We start from the raw sequence: 14,873 nt of genomic DNA, 5'->3' as shown, positions 1-14,873 counted from the left end.
CACCATCTGGATTGTGCAGACCTAAGTGTGTCTTTTTAACATGTATGCAGATAAATGCTAGCATGAAACTATCCCAAAACTACCCTTGAAAGGGTTGGGAGTAATCTTGTACTAATAGAATGACTATCACCCATCCTATCAGGCAGCAGAGTGAAACTCTAAATAAGGAAACTCATCCTTTATGTAGACTGCATTCTTGGATTTAAAGTGGGCTACCACTGGGAAGTTCAAAGACTATTAGTAAAGTGCTAAATCTCAAGTGTGAATGGATACCAATCTGCAGATCCATATTTTAACTAGCACCAAGTTGGATGTTGCCTACCAAAAAAGGAGAATAGCATCAGTCAGCTATGGCACCAGTATGATTTCAGACCAGGTTCCCCTGGGTCAGAGAAGACTAATGAAAATGCATATACCCTGTCAAATGATCCACATGACAGAGAAGTTCTGGTAATACCTGTTATAGGGACGGAAACTATTTTTGATGCCCAGGGAACTTGCCTGCAGTCAGATGGGAGTGTGCCAGAGAATTGTGAATTCCCACCAGAGTTCATCTCTGATGTTTTTGAAGCTCATTTTATTGCACCACTCCCAGTTTCTTCCATGGTCCTTGGCAGCAGTGGCATATGCATGATGAACTCTAAGAAATGATAAAATCCAAGAAGCTTCTTAATTCAGCAATTCTTTCAAATGGTTTCTGAGGTCTTCCATCACATAGTGAACTGAAGAGACTCAGGTTTTATTCCCTTGAAAGCAACTAAGTATGGAGGTGGTGGCAGAAACTGAAGTTTTCTAGTATAATGGTGTATTGGATTATAAGTGGTCGCCCACGTGGAACCAGGAAGCAGATGGTATTTTGTTCTATGGCCATGAAGATTTACATGAGAATTCTGGACAAATGAGTCAACAAAAAAAGATCGAGAGTTAGTAAGAAACGCATTTGTCTAGCTCAAGATGATAGTAGATATCACAAAGAACAAGAAAGAGGGTCCATGAGCTCTACCCACCACGGAACAAATTAGAGGCTCGGCCTTTTATCTGCCCATCTTGAGGTAGGCTTAGGGAAGTGGAAGGATGACTAGACTCAGTCTGAATATGCAGGTTAGAATTCTGACTCAGCTACTTATTCCCCTTGTGATCTAAGATAAGGCTGTTCTCATCTCTGGGTCTTGATTTTCTCATCTACAAAATGAAGAGGATGGACTAGATGATTTCAAAGCACTTTTCCAGCAGGTCCTTCAGGGCAAGGATGCAGTGTTCTCTTTCCCCTAGGTCTGCAGATAGCTGAGTTTGGGGGTGGATGCTGTATAAAGACTCTGTTGTTCATATCTCAAAAATGACGCTCTCCATGGTCTTAGGCATGGGACCTGCTTAGGTAGGAAAGATAAGGACCTTTGCTGCCTATGGACCTTTCTTTTTCCCTCCTGCTCCCCACTAAGGGACAGATGCTTCAACAAAGAAGGAAACCACCCACACCTGGAATACCCTTCACAGGGAGAAGTGAGGGATTGAGAACAGAGTTTCCAGGTAAAGGCTTTGCTGGTAAAGGCTGTCCCCTTCCTCCTTGCCCACCTCAGATCTGGGGCTGGGTCAGGCACCACAATTGCAGGAATTAAACAACCTGGCCAGAACCCTGTGATTTCATCCTATTCAGTAATGAGATCACTGAGGCCTGGACTCACAGGACACCAGGGACCTGCCCTGTCTCTGCCCTCTTGGATTCCCATGGGGAGGTGCCTCCTCCTGGTGCTAAGCTTCCTGCCCCCCCCAACTTCTAGGCATTTTGTCTCTATTTTCAGTCCCCATCCTTCTTTCCAGTTCCACCAATCCCAATATCCTTGCCTTTCTTCAGCCAAACCCTCAGTTATAGAAATCCAATCCATTTCCCCAATCATTTGCCTCCTGGTCCTTTTTACCTTACAGATTTTATCCTTCAGGTATGGAACATAGAGACCCCCAACACCACACACACACAATTGTATAGTCGGGTGAAATGGGGCCCCCAAATGTGAAAGGACTTGCCCACAGCTAGCTCTCCTCAGAACTGAACTTGAACCCAGGCCTCCTGAGCCCCAGCCTGGGGCTCTTTCTTGATTCTTCCTCTATCCGCATTTCCCCAGCCCCTCACCTACAATCCCTTTTCTCCAAGAATCCATTCCTCATAAATCAATCTGTGGTACTTTTCCCATCCCTCGGTCTCAGTTTCCCCCTTTAGAACAAGAGCTGATGGGCCTTTAAGTCTCTAAGAGCCTGGGATCGACTGGTTCCAGGGTTCTAGGGTTCCGGGATTCTCAGAGTCTATCTCCCAGCTTCTCCTTGTCCCTTTTCCACCAAAGGAACCTACTCCTCCAGCCCTCCTCAGCAACCCAATCCCCCTCCCCCAACCGGGCCTCAACCCCATGTCCCCAGGGACCCTAGCAGACGTGATGCAACCTGAGCCCGGAGCCGGAGGCAGGAGGGGATGCAGAGATATAATTACAGCTCCGATGCCCTCCCAGCAGGAAGAAGGGGACCCCGGGGACCCTAATCTAATTGTTAATAACTGAGCAATAACCTGTCCCTCCTCCCCCGACTTCTCTGGCTCCCTCTCCCTCCCGCATCCCCATCCACCTTGCTGGGATGGAGGAGTGGGGCTCCTCTCCGTCGAGCCCCTCCTCTTGTTGCAGCCTGAGCCTCCCTTCCCCTCCTACCCCCAGTGTGCCCATCAGTGTGCCGGCAGGCGCAGAGACGCCCTGCTGCCCTCTAGACACAAGGATTCCCGGGATTGGGGGGAGGGCTGATTCCGCAGCCCCCCAACCTGTGAGCCGAAAGCGGTGCATGCGAACAGCAGGGGAGCAGACGGAGACTCCTCCCCCCCCCCCCCCAAGGGACGGCCACTGGATGCAGCGGGCGAGGATTAGCTTTTGCCAGAACGGGAGACGGGCTGCAGGGTGTAGCTAGATCGAGCGCGAAGACTACGGGGGTGGCTGCAGGGAGTGGCCCCGACCGAGAGAGGAGTGGAGCTGGGCGGCCCACGGGCGTCCAGATGCGAGGGATGATGCAGAAGAGGGGAGTGGGTGGAGGGAGGACGAGTGACCGCTCCCTTAGCATCACCACCCGGGGAGGACACGGGATTCCGGTCAATCCAGGTCTCCTCGCCCCTACACCCCTCCCTGAGCCCAGATGCCCCCACGAGACCAGGACAAGGAGGAGTCACTGCCTTTATTGGGGTATTTCGCTTAGGGGGGCTGGGAGGCTCAGAGCAGGACGCAGAAAAGTCTTTTCTCGCGGAACGGGTTCTCGGCGGCAGGCACTGGAGTCACCAGTGGGTCCTCCTTCACATGCGACTCGCAGAAGGCCAGCAGCTCGGCCGCAGCCTTGGACACCTGCAGCGGGAGATAAAGGGTTAAGCTCATCGCTAGCCATCGCCCACTCAAGTCCGCAGAGGTCCCCTTGGGCGACACACTCTGGTCGAGTCTGGAACTACTGCCAGTGTCTCGCCGGGGTCGCCGGTGCGCAGCACCATCCTATGGCTGGGTCTAGAATCGCAGCCTGCTTCCCAGACCTAATGGTAGCCGCGCCCCGCGTGGCCGAACTTGGGAATACAACCCTACCTTGCGGCTTGTAGTCTACACCCTCGGGCGGGGCCTCTGGTCCAGGCTCCCCGCCCAGTCCTGGTACCCACAGCGCCACCCCCTGGCCAAGCTCGGAATCCCAGTCTCCCTCCCACCTGGTTCTAGCAGCGACACCCGCTGGCTGAACCTAAAACTTCAGCAGAATTGGAAGGACGAGTCTCTACTCAGTCCTGATGCCAGCAGTGATACATAGTGACAGACCGGATCTACAGGGGTTTGGGGTCTTTTTAGCCCTTATCTTCTCATATTAGACTCGAGATATCGGTTCCACAGCAGAACAGAGGTAAGGGCTAGGCAATAGGGTTGTGACTTACCCAGGGTCACCCAGCTAGGTAGTATCTGAGGGCAGATTTTAACTCAGGACCTCCTGATTCCAGATCTGGTATTCCATATACTGAGTCACATAACTGCCCCTGATCCCAGTACTTATAAAAAACAACAACAACAACCTTATCTTCCTTCTTGGGAATAGTTTCCTATTGATTCTAAGGCAGAAGAGCCATAGGGCTAGGGAATTGGAGTTAAGTGACTTGCGCAGGGCAAGTGTCTGAGGGCAGATTTGAATTCAGGACCTCCTTGCTCCTGAGCTGGTGCTCTATCCACTGAGCCACGTGGCTGCCCCTCTAGAGCTGTTTTGTCATAGGATTACAAGATTTAGGGCTGGAGGAGATTTGAGAGGTGGTCTTAAACTAGGTGGAATCAAAGATCTGAAGCTAAATGGAGCCCTAAATCCCAGCTACTTCATTTTACTGGTCAGAAAACTGAGACCCAAACCTACCATACCATAGGGAATAAGAGGAGGAGCAAGGATTCAAACCCAAGCCCTCTGATGCCAAATCTAGCACCACACACACACACACACACACACACACACACACACACACACACCTTCTCTTTTTGCAAATGAGAACACTGAGGCTCAGAAGGAGAAAAGGTCTTGCCCACACAGCATGCAGCAAGAATAAGGTCCTCAGCTCCAGCCTTGGTCTTCTGCATCTTTGTGCCCTTTACTACTTAGAAAGAATTCTTTTTTCTTTAAACCCTCACCTTTCATCTTGTAATCAATACTGTATATTGGTTCCAAGGCAGAAGAGTGGTAAGGGCTAGGCCATGGGGATTCAGTGACTTGCCTAAGGTCACACCGATAGGAGGTGCCTGAGGCCACATTTGAACCCAGGATCTCTTATCTCCAGGTCTGAGTCTATCCACTGAGATACCCAGCTGCCCCCAAGAATTCATATTTTTAGCAAAGAATTTCCGAGTCAGAAGGGATCAACTAGTCAAATCTCTACTCATCAAAGGTATTCCCCAATACAACATCCCCAACAAATGCCCATCCAGCATTTTCTTGAAGATTTCCAGTGAGGGAGAACCCACTACCTCACATGGAAGTCTTTTGGTTAGGACTAATTATTAGAAAGATTTTCCTGACCTGAAGCTTAGATTTCCTTGTTTGCTTCTAGACTTACTCTTTAAAGACAAACAGAATAGGTCTAATCTCTCTTCCACATGATAACCTTTTAATACAAATACAGTGGGGCAGCTAGGTGGCTCAGTCAATAAAGAGCCAAATCTAGAGATGTGAGGTCTTGGGTTCAAAACCTGGCTTTAGTAACTTCCTAGCTGGGTGACCCTGGGTAAGTCACTTAACCTCTACTACCTAAGCCCTTGCCTCTCTTTCTGCCTTGAAACTGATCCTTGGTCCAGATTCTAAGAAAGTGAAGGTCTAAAACACACACATATACACACAATACAAATATAGTATCATCCTACCCACCTCTAGCTTTCTCTTCTCAAAAACAACAACAACAAACCCTAGTTCCTTCCATCCATCCTTATATCAAGGTCCTTCACTATTCTGGATGATTTTCGATGCCTTATGGCTTTGCCGGTGTCTTTCATAAATATGGTGCCCAGAATTGAGCACAGTACCTCAAATGTGGTCTGACTAGGGAATGCTTGGGAAAATGAAAGGAAATATACTTGTGATATCACTGGCAGAGAGAACTCCCATTAGAAAAACTCCCCCTACCAATATAGATCATTACCTATTTTCCAACTTGAAGTCTTAGGGAAATACCTGGGAGCCCTGAGTGTCTAGCCCTAGGTCACCTAATCAGGATTTATCAAAGGCAGGAAAAGAAGCCAAACTGGAGTCAAGAAGATCTGAGTTCAAATCCTTCATCAAACCTTTACTAGCTCTGTGGCCCTAGGCAAGTTATTTCTCTTCTATGTGCCTCAGAAAGAAAGAGAGAGGGGGGAGGGAGGAAAGAAAGAAAGAAAGAAAGAAAGAAAGAAAGAAAGAAAGAAAGAAAGAAAGAAAGAAAGAAAGAAAGAAAGAAAGAAAGAAAGAAAGAAAGAAAGAAAGAAAGAAAGAAAGAAAGAAAGAAAGAAAGAAAGAAAGAAAGAAAGAAAGAAAGAAAGAAAGAAAGAAAGAAAGAAAGAAAGAAAGAAAGAAAGAAAGAAAGAAAGAAAGAAAGAAAGAAAGAAAGAAAGAAAGAAAGAAAGAAAGAAAGAAAGAAAGAAAGAAAGAAAGAAAGAAAGAAAGAAAGAAAGAAAGAAAGAAAGAAAGAAAGAAAGAAAGAAAGAAAGAAAGAAAGAAAGAAAGAAAGAAGAGATTTGGATTCAGTGACTACTAACATACTATTTTTGGCAGGTCTCAAATCTATGCTCCTATGATTATGGCTGTGTAGCCAGTTTTCTAACTATTAGACAACATAGAGACAATTTGTCTCTATATGAAATGTATTGCCCTTTTATCCTCAAAAGTTGTTTTTTGATGTATTGCCCTTTTATCCTCAAAAGTTGTTTTTTGTTTTTAACTTAAACCCTTACTATGTATTCACTCCAAGACAGAAGAAAGGTAAAGGCTAGGCAATGGGGATTAAGTGGCTTGTCCAGGGTCACACAGCTGGGAAGTATCTGAGGTCAAATTTGAACCTAGGACCTCCTCTCTCAATCCACTGAACGACTCAGCTGCTCCCAAGTTATGTTTTTCTTAATGTAACTCCTAATTATATTATTTTCTTTCTATCTGTCTTTCTGTCTGTCTCTTCTATCTCTTCTTTCTGATTCTCCTTCTCCTCCTCCTCCTCCTCCTCCTCCTCCTCCTCCTCCTCCTCCTCCTTCTTTTTCTCCTCCTTTTTTGCTGCCTTAGCATACCATTGGTTCCTACTGAGTTTACAATCCACTAATGGCCCCAGATTTTTTTCAGACAAACTGTCTAGCCATTTTGTGTTAGTGAAACTGATTTCTTGAGCCTGAGTATAAAACTTTACTTTTGTCCTTATTGAATTGGAGCTAGTGTGAATAATGAATCCTCTGAAGTGGTCCATTCAGATTTGCAGTGCATATTTCCATTGGGCTGAAACCAGTTGCAATATGTTACATAATAATATCTGCCAAAAGTGTGGATTCAAACATATTCAGTCCCTTGGGATATTGTTATTCTCATTCATTGGGACCTGGCTGCCTATGTTATTAGATTCAACCCAGTGTTCTAGCCTGGCAAGATCTTGGGGAATCCTGATTCCTTCATCTTGGGTCAGCTTTTCTTCCTAACTTTGTATTATTTCCAAATCTCACAAAGATGCCACCTTTCCCTTTATCCAACTCACTAATTAAAAAAAAAAGTTCAGCATTACAAAGCCAATTACAGATCCCTAGGGCACTCCACTAGAGACCTCTTTCAATGTTTCCCAGGCCATTAGAATGGATCCAATTATACTTTCATCTAGTTCACTTCATGCCATATTTTTCACTAGAATAAGGTACTTCACAGAATGCTTTCTGACTTACAAAGCACCTTTTCTTTGCCACACAGCAAGGCAAATAGCACAAGTATTGCTAACTAACCCCAATTCCAGATGAGGAAATGGACTCTAAGAGGTAAGTGACCTGCCAACATTCTATCTACTACAGGAGACACCAGATGCTTTTCCTTCTCTTCTCTCTGGTCCCACTGGATGATAGAGGTCCCAGTTCTGAAGAGAGGACCCCTTTGTCCCTAATTTCCCTAACCTCCATTCCCAGCTCCCCAATTCCTGAATTGTGCATACCTTCATGCGTTCAATGTTGACCTCCAACTTCAGCTGCTCCACTGTCTTTCGGGCCTCAGCAATCTTGGCCATGTTGTTGGACATTGTTGTGGTGAGGAAGGGGTTAATGCTCCTACAGATGCTCTAGAGACAGTGGGACAAAGGGAGAGGGAACAGAGGGGCTGGGAGGAGTTAGAAGGAGAGGGGTGAGGGGAGTGGAGGGAAATTGGAATGGAGGTCAGGGGGATGAAGGATAGAGATAAGGGGAACAAGGATAGAGAGAAATAGGAATGGGGAACAGAGAGAATAGAGATAAAAAATGGAAGAAAGTAATCAGGATTCATAGGAATAAGGCACAGAAGTAAAGGGTCAGGAATACAAGAACAGAAAAGGGAATGGGGGTCAGGGATTAAAGAAAATAGACAGTGGGATAGAAGGATGAGACACAGGGTCAGAGGGACAGGAATGGAGAAAACACGGATGAGATATGGGTGAGGGGAAATGGGAGTGATGGGAGTAGATCAAGGGAAACAGAGTTATAGAGAACAGGTCAAAAAATAGGGATGAGGAAGAAAGGGATGCATAGAGAACAGAGTGGGAAACAGAGGGAAATAGGGGTGATGAGAAAATAAGCATGGCTAGACAGAAGGATGTAGTGATGTAGGCTTGAAAGACACAGATGAAGGACTGAAGGATGGAGAATTAGAATGAGAAATGAGAAACAGGAATGGGGAAAAGAAGGGTGGGCAGAGTTGGAAGATAATGATGAGAGACAGGGTGGGATAGGGAAGAGGTGGAGGTGGAGAAAAGAAATGGGGAATCTAAAGATGAGAGTCAGGGAGGCAAGAAAACATGCATGGAGCAGAAGGGTGGAGAGAGACAGAGTGCAGGGGCTAAGGAGGAAGGAGAGAGAGGGACAGTGAATGGGGGGACAGAGATTGGATGATAGGGATAAAGAACAAAAGAATGAAAGAAAATGGAAACTCAGTGAGGATGGAGGGAGAGAAATGGGAAAAACAAAGTGATGTAGAGTGTTGGAGAACAGAGGAATGAAAGACAGGAATGGAAGAAAACATGAAAATGAGGGAACAGAAGGATAAAGAAGCAGTGGGAGCAAGAGGATGGAGGAAAGCAATCATTGAGGATACAGTGATGAAGGACAGAGAAATTGGGATAACAGGAATAAAGAACAGGAATGGGTTCAGAGGGAGGAAGAGAAATAAGGATTGGGACATAGGATTGGGAACATGGATAGGAGAACAGATGGGGGTCTCTGTCTCAGTTGCCCCCCATCCAGCCTGGTTGTCTATTTCCCCATTCCCCTGGAGCTGAGGTAAGTGGGAGATAGGCTATACTCATGTCTTGTTGAGTGTCAGGGCCAAGCAGGGGAAGGTAGGAAGGAGGAGGGAAGACTCCCCATGCCAATTAGCACCAGCTCTAAAGCAAAAGGGAATTAAGGCCCTGGTGGGAGAGGAGAAGGGGGCCTGGAGAGGGGGGACTCATTAAGAGCTAAGCACCAGCTGCCCCCTCTTCTCCTCACCAGGAGGCCCCCTTACTCTTCCCCAGCCCCCAGCTCATAGTCACTCATTAGCCAGCACCAGGGAAAAGAAGAACCCAGACATCCTGACTCCCAGCCCCCAACCCACATAGATCTTGAGCTTTCACTACTGAGAGAGGACAGAGGGACAGAAGGACGGACACGATAGGATGGGGAACAGAGGAATTGAGAGCAATAATGAAGGACAACTGGATGGAGAAAGCAGAGGATGGCGAGACGAGGAGATGAGGGTCGGAGGAGAAATGAAAGGATGGGGATGGGAGGATGGACGAGGGATAGAGGGATGGAGGCACAGCTGGTTGGACAGGGACCCCGAGATGCAGGGACAGAAAGAAAGTCAATGAAGGGGAAGAGGGCAAGAAGAGGCTCTTACCTGTTGCTCCTTCTCTGCCTCAATGGCTGAGGCTGAGGCTGGAGGGAGCAGCTGCTAGAGCACCCTGGGGGCAGCCCCGCCCCTGCCCCCCTTCTCTCAGATCCCCGCACCCTCCCCTGCTCCCTGTCCCTAGGGCCTCTTCAAGGCCTGATCTCACACACGAACACTCCAGCGAGCACACGAGCGCGAGTGCGCGCACATGCACACACACTCACACTCCCTGGACACACCATCTCTGTCACACACACAGTCAGCAGTCAGCAGATGTGCACGGTCACTCACTCACTCCCTCCATCCATCACCCAGCCAGCATTTCCCATCCAGTGACAGAGACTGCTACAGACCCAGTGAACAGTCCCAGGTGCCCACAGTGCCCACACCGGTGCACACAGCCATTCGAGCACCCCATCCTTAATTAGTGGGACTTGATTCAAGCAGCCAGTCACGCACCCCGGGTTCAAGTCCCTCTCACAATAGCATATGCACACTCCCAGTCTCAGTCATCGCCAAAGACACCAGGACCGCTAAGGGTGTCATTTTAGCAGATAAAGAAACCCTCCCTCCCTCCCCATCCCTGGGCAGCCAGTTTTGAGCCCCTCTCTCCCTTGGAAGGACCCCAGATCTGCCGGAGCCCAGGCTGTGATGCTTGAAACAGCCACAAGGAGGTGACAAAGGAGCAAAGAGGAGCCCTGCTAAATCCCTGGTGGCCAGGCTGAGGATCTCAAAGCCCCACGGAAACTTAATGGCTCAGAGGCAGAGGGAGGACAAGAGGGTCGAGCACTACCTCAATCTCTGCTCGTTTGGGTTGTGTTTGTGCTAGTCAGCTCTGGTGGGTCAATCCATATTCTTAGAATTTACTACTCTAGAATATTAAAGCTGAAAAGGGAGTTCAGATCATTGAGGTTCTGCCCCTCATTTTACACATGTGGAAACTGAGACCCAGAGAGAGAAATGAGCCTGAGGTCACACCATGAGTTAGAAGCAGAGATAGAGAAATCTCAAGCACTCAGAGGGAGTTGGCAACCACCCAGCCACCCATTTGACTGAAGATGCCTTGCCCCAAAGCAGTTTTCTATTTCCTGTCTTCTCCCTAGCTCCTCTTTTTCAGAAGAAAAAAAAAAGTCTCCATCAGGGCTCACTTCTCTTCTCCTTCTGCACTCTGTCCCTTGGAGATCTCACCAGCTCCCAAGTATTCGAGTATCATCATGATGCAGATGCCTCTCCTGACTACATACCCAGCCCTGATCTCTCTCCTGAGCTCCTACATCACCAGCTGTCTGCTAACCATCACTCCTTAGTTCTTCTGGAGGCTTCTCAAGCTTGGAACCCATTACCTTCCCCCAAACCCATCCTTTCTCCAAACTTCCCTGTTTCTGCTTAAGGTCCCACCATTCTCCCAGCCACCCAGATTAGCAACCTCAGTCTTCTTGGACTCTTTCCCCTCCCTCAACTTCCCCCTCCAATCAGTTGACAAGCCCTATCCATGACACTTGACCAAAGTCTCTTGTATATCTTCCATTCTCTCACTTGTGCCAAACCACTTCAGCCCCCATCCCTCACCTTTCCTGGACTGTTTAACAGCCTCCTAATTGGCCCCTCTGATTCCAAACGTTCTCTTCTACAATCTGTTTGTAGATGCAAAAATAATCTCCCTAAGTCACAGGTCTGAATGTGCCATTTCTCTCTGCTCAAAAATCTGTAGTGGCTCCTATTGACTCAATAATAAAACACAAACTACTGAGCTTGCCATTCAAGGTCCTTTCTAGTCTGGCTGAAGCTAGCTCATTCAGTCATTTCACTTTAATCCCATTCATGACTATATTCTAGTTGTTTACTAAGGAACAGAGGTAATGGAGGCAGTTGGGTGGTACAGTGGTTAGAGTACTGGACTTGGAGTCACCAAGACTTCTACCTGTGTTTCTGTGGACAAGTCTGTTAAACTCTGTCTGCCTCAGTTTCCTCAATTGTTGAGTGGGGATAATAATAGCACCTTCCTCTCAGAGTCATTATAAGGATCAAGTGGGAACATTAGTAGAGTACTTAGTATAGTATCTGACACATAGTAGGTGCTTAATAACTGTTTGTACCTTCCCAATCCCACCATGATTTCTATGTCCCAACTCTTCCTTAATGGATAAGGTCAACAGAGTCAGCTAGATGGCACAGTAGATGAAGTACTGGATCTGGAGTTCAAATTCTGCCTCCCATACTTTCTACCTGTGTAACCCTGGACAAGTCACTTCATCTCTGCCTCACTGTCATGATCTATAAAATGAGGTTAGTGAAAGTACTCTGCTTCTTAGGCTCAAGGTAAATTGAGGTAATATCTGTAAAATATTTGGAAACCCTAACATTCTATATAGATGCTAGCTCCTATGAGGAGGAGGCAAAAGAGGAAGGGAATGGAATAAGCATTTATTCTAAGTACCTACTACATGCCAAGTCCTATTTTAAATGGTTTTACAAATGACAACTCATTTGATCCTGACAACAATCCTTTGAAGTATGTATATATTATCCTTACTTTGCAGTTGAGGAAACTGAGGCAGGCAGAGGTTAATCGCCTTTCCATTGCACATACAGGCCTCCTCCAGACAGAGAATGCTCTCTTTCCTCACTTCCCATTGCCTCTTGATGATTTCTTTCCTTCTAAACTCAGTTCAGGGGCCACCTCTAAGGGAAGCCTCCCTGTTCCATCTCAACTAGTTGCTACTCTATAAGTGTTGCAGCTAGGTGGCTCAGTGGACGGAGTGCTCAGCCTGTAATCAGGAAGACAGGAGTTCAAAACTGGCCGCAGACATTGTGTGACCCTGTTTGCCTCAGTTTCCTCATCTGTAAAAGGAGTTGGAGAAGGAACGGCAAACCACTCCAGAATCTTTGCCAGGAAATCCCAAATGGGGTTTCAAAGAGTTGGGCATGACTGAACCGCAATGGGCTGCATATGATTCCGTAGAATGTTAGCTCTTTGAGGGTAGCCTTTGTTCAGTTTGGGCCTTGGTATTCCCAGTGCCTGGCACAGTGCCTGCAACATATTGGAACAGAAATGAATAGAAACAGCTCCTGTGTGGAGGGCTAACTTTCCCCTCTGTGGGTGGGCATCCTGTCAGTGGCTTTTCTCCCTCAGTGTTGCTTTCCCTGTCTGCTTCCCTCCCTCCCACACTCCCTTTCTTCTGTCCTGAGGCCGGTGCTTGGCTCTGCTCCTATTTTGCTCCGCTCTCTTTGCCTCTGGGTCTCCGTCTATCTCCCTTTGAGCATCTGTGACAAGCTGGAAGTCCTCCAGAGGGAAATGATCAGGACATGGAGATGACGCCACGAGAGGATCTGAGGGTGTTTAGCCTGGAAGAGGGCATCACAGCAAACCTGGCTCTGTGAAGGGCTGTCACTGGAAGCAGCAGGATGGGCCTTGTTCAGCTTGGCCCCACTGGGAAAAGAGGATCAATGAGAGGAAACTACCAGCAGGCCCACTGAAGCTTGATGTAAGGGAAAACTTCCTATTAGATGCCCAGCCCAGAAGATGAATACATTGCCTGAGGAGGTAGTGAGACCTCCTTCCCTAGAGGTTCTCCTTCGAGAAAGCACTGAGTTGGGAGCGTCTGGGTAGCTCAGTGGATTGAGAGCCAGGCCTAGAGGTGGGAGGTCCTGGGTTCAAATTTGGCCTCAGACACTTCCCAGCTGTGTGACCCTGGGCAAGTCACTTGACCCCCGTTGCCTAGCCCTTACCACTCTTCTGCCTTGGAGCCAATACACAGTATTGACTCTAAGATGGAAGGTAAGGGTTTAAAAACAAAACAAAACACTGAGTTATCCCTTGTCAAGGGGGTTGTTTGGATTCACTCTCAAGTAAATAGCTCCCACAAGCTCTAAAGATCTAAAAATCTAAAGATTCTGCCTCGATTGCATTTCCTGTGGGGTCCAGTGGCTTTAGAACAAAAAGATCTGGAGTCAAAGGCAAATCTCTTTAATCCTCTGGACCTCAGTTTCCCCACCCGTGAAATTGGACTGAGGACCCTTTCAGTTCTAATATACATATCGGGGTGTCAGAGTGTCTCTTTGTCTCACTTCCCGCACGCCCCACCTCTAGTTAATTCCCCCAGTCTCCAAGGCAGGTGCAGAGCTGGGCTTCCAAATGAACTGGTGCCCCCCAGGGAAGGAAACTGGTCCACATCCACGTGGGCCTGGGGAAAAACAAGGCTTGTGGCAGCGGGGTTTGGGAGGAGGAGATCCCTGAGGGCCTGGAAGAACCTCGACCAATCAGTGGGATGCCCTGGAGAGGTGGGGACAATGGGAGGTGGGACCGTCTGGGGGAGGGGCCTAGCAAAAGGGGAGGGACACTGTGGGCCGGTCCCAAAATTAGGGGTGGGAGGGATGCCGAGAGAAGGGGGCGAGAGTTCCCAGCTCACCCAAATTCAGTGTTTATTTATAGGGGCTGAGTCAGCCGGCGCCAGGCCGGCTATGAAGCGGGGAGGGCAGAGAAGGGGGGGGGGGGGAAGCGGGGAGGAGGCTTCCTTCTGCCGATTCCGGGGGCTGGGGGTTTCTGGGTCCCTGCTTTAGTTGGGGGTTGGAAGGGCGGGGGGAGGGATCCTGGCATCCCCCCAGCCCCATCAGTTCCAAGCCTGGGCGGGAGGAAAAGGCAAAGAACAAGAGGCAGGAGAAGGTGCCTGCATTGGAGGGGGAAGGAAGGAGTGGCGAGTCCAACATCTGGAACGCATCAGGGGCGGCTGGAGCTGCCAGGAGGGACCAGGGCCCCCCAGTCACTGAAAGAGGAATCGGCGCCAGGACCCGGAGGGTGGGGGGAGGGGGCAGAATCCAGAAGGGAAGGCAGGGGCTCTTTTCCTAGCCCCGGGAAGGAGGGAGTCTGCCTGTCAAGTGCTTCCCCCCACCCCCCAGCCCCTGGCGCAGCTTTGGGGCTCTGACATTCTGAGGGGGGCGGGGGATGGCCTTCCCCCCTTCTCCTGGAGGAGAAAGCCGCGTCTGTGCGAGGCGAAGGGTGGGGGCCCACTCCCGGCTTCCCGGCCGGCCCCAGCATCTGCTTCTCATAAGCAAGGGATGGGAGGCTGGCTGAGCCGCGGAGAGAGGACGGCCTAGCCCTGTTCCCCATCCCCCATAGCCAGGTGGGGGGCAGGGAGAGAAGCCGAGAAACCCAGCCGAGATGAGATGGTCTGTAATGAGCTCCCTCAGACCTCCCACTGCACCCGGCAAGTTTCAGTCTTGTGTCTTCGCAAGGCCTTGTGGTCCCCCTCGGAGCCCTGTGCCTGCTGCTGCTCTCCCTCCTATCTCCACCTCCTAGAAGC

At 48.8% G+C, this 14,873-nt stretch overlaps 1 protein-coding gene across 3 annotated transcripts; it reads right to left on the bottom strand.

Annotated features, from left to right (window-relative positions):
• Window positions 1–3,186: 3,186 nt before the first annotated feature.
• GNG8 (G protein subunit gamma 8) lies at window positions 3,187–13,778 on the bottom strand. 3 transcript variants are annotated; one of them, XM_007491976.3, is made up of 4 exons: window positions 13,658–13,778; window positions 12,943–13,003; window positions 7,673–7,795; window positions 3,187–3,365 (listed from the first exon to the last, which is right to left on the bottom strand). In XM_007491976.3, the coding sequence occupies exons 3-4, from the start codon at window positions 7,754–7,756 to the stop codon at window positions 3,237–3,239; spliced, it is 213 nt and encodes a 70-aa protein (XP_007492038.1). In that variant the 5' UTR covers window positions 7,757–7,795; window positions 12,943–13,003; window positions 13,658–13,778; the 3' UTR covers window positions 3,187–3,236. The 3 variants fall into 3 exon arrangements, with proteins under 3 accessions (XP_007492038.1, XP_001365072.1, XP_007492037.1); XM_001365035.4 differs by lacking the exons at window positions 12,943–13,003; window positions 13,658–13,778 and adding an exon at window positions 9,583–10,046; XM_007491975.3 differs by lacking the exons at window positions 12,943–13,003; window positions 13,658–13,778 and adding an exon at window positions 9,583–10,043 and having other exon boundaries at window positions 7,673–7,833.
• Window positions 13,779–14,873: the final 1,095 nt, after the last annotated feature.

The sequence above is a fragment of the Monodelphis domestica genome, chromosome 4, assembly GCF_027887165.1.
Source record: "Monodelphis domestica isolate mMonDom1 chromosome 4, mMonDom1.pri, whole genome shotgun sequence".
Classification (NCBI taxonomy): Eukaryota; Metazoa; Chordata; class Mammalia; order Didelphimorphia; family Didelphidae; genus Monodelphis; species Monodelphis domestica.
The sequence above is the reverse complement of the archived record's forward strand: the minus strand, read 5'-3'. Positions and strand labels throughout refer to the sequence as shown.

Bases quoted from the DNA above. Each gene is read 5' to 3' on its own strand.
- GNG8 (XM_007491976.3), bottom strand. From the start codon at position 7,756: ATGTCCAACAACATGGCCAAGATTGCTGAGGCCCGAAAGACAGTGGAG. The intron at 3,366-7,672 runs GTATGCACAATT...CTCCCGCTGCAG, and splicing joins TCAACATTGAACGCATGAAG to GTGTCCAAGGCTGCGGCCGA.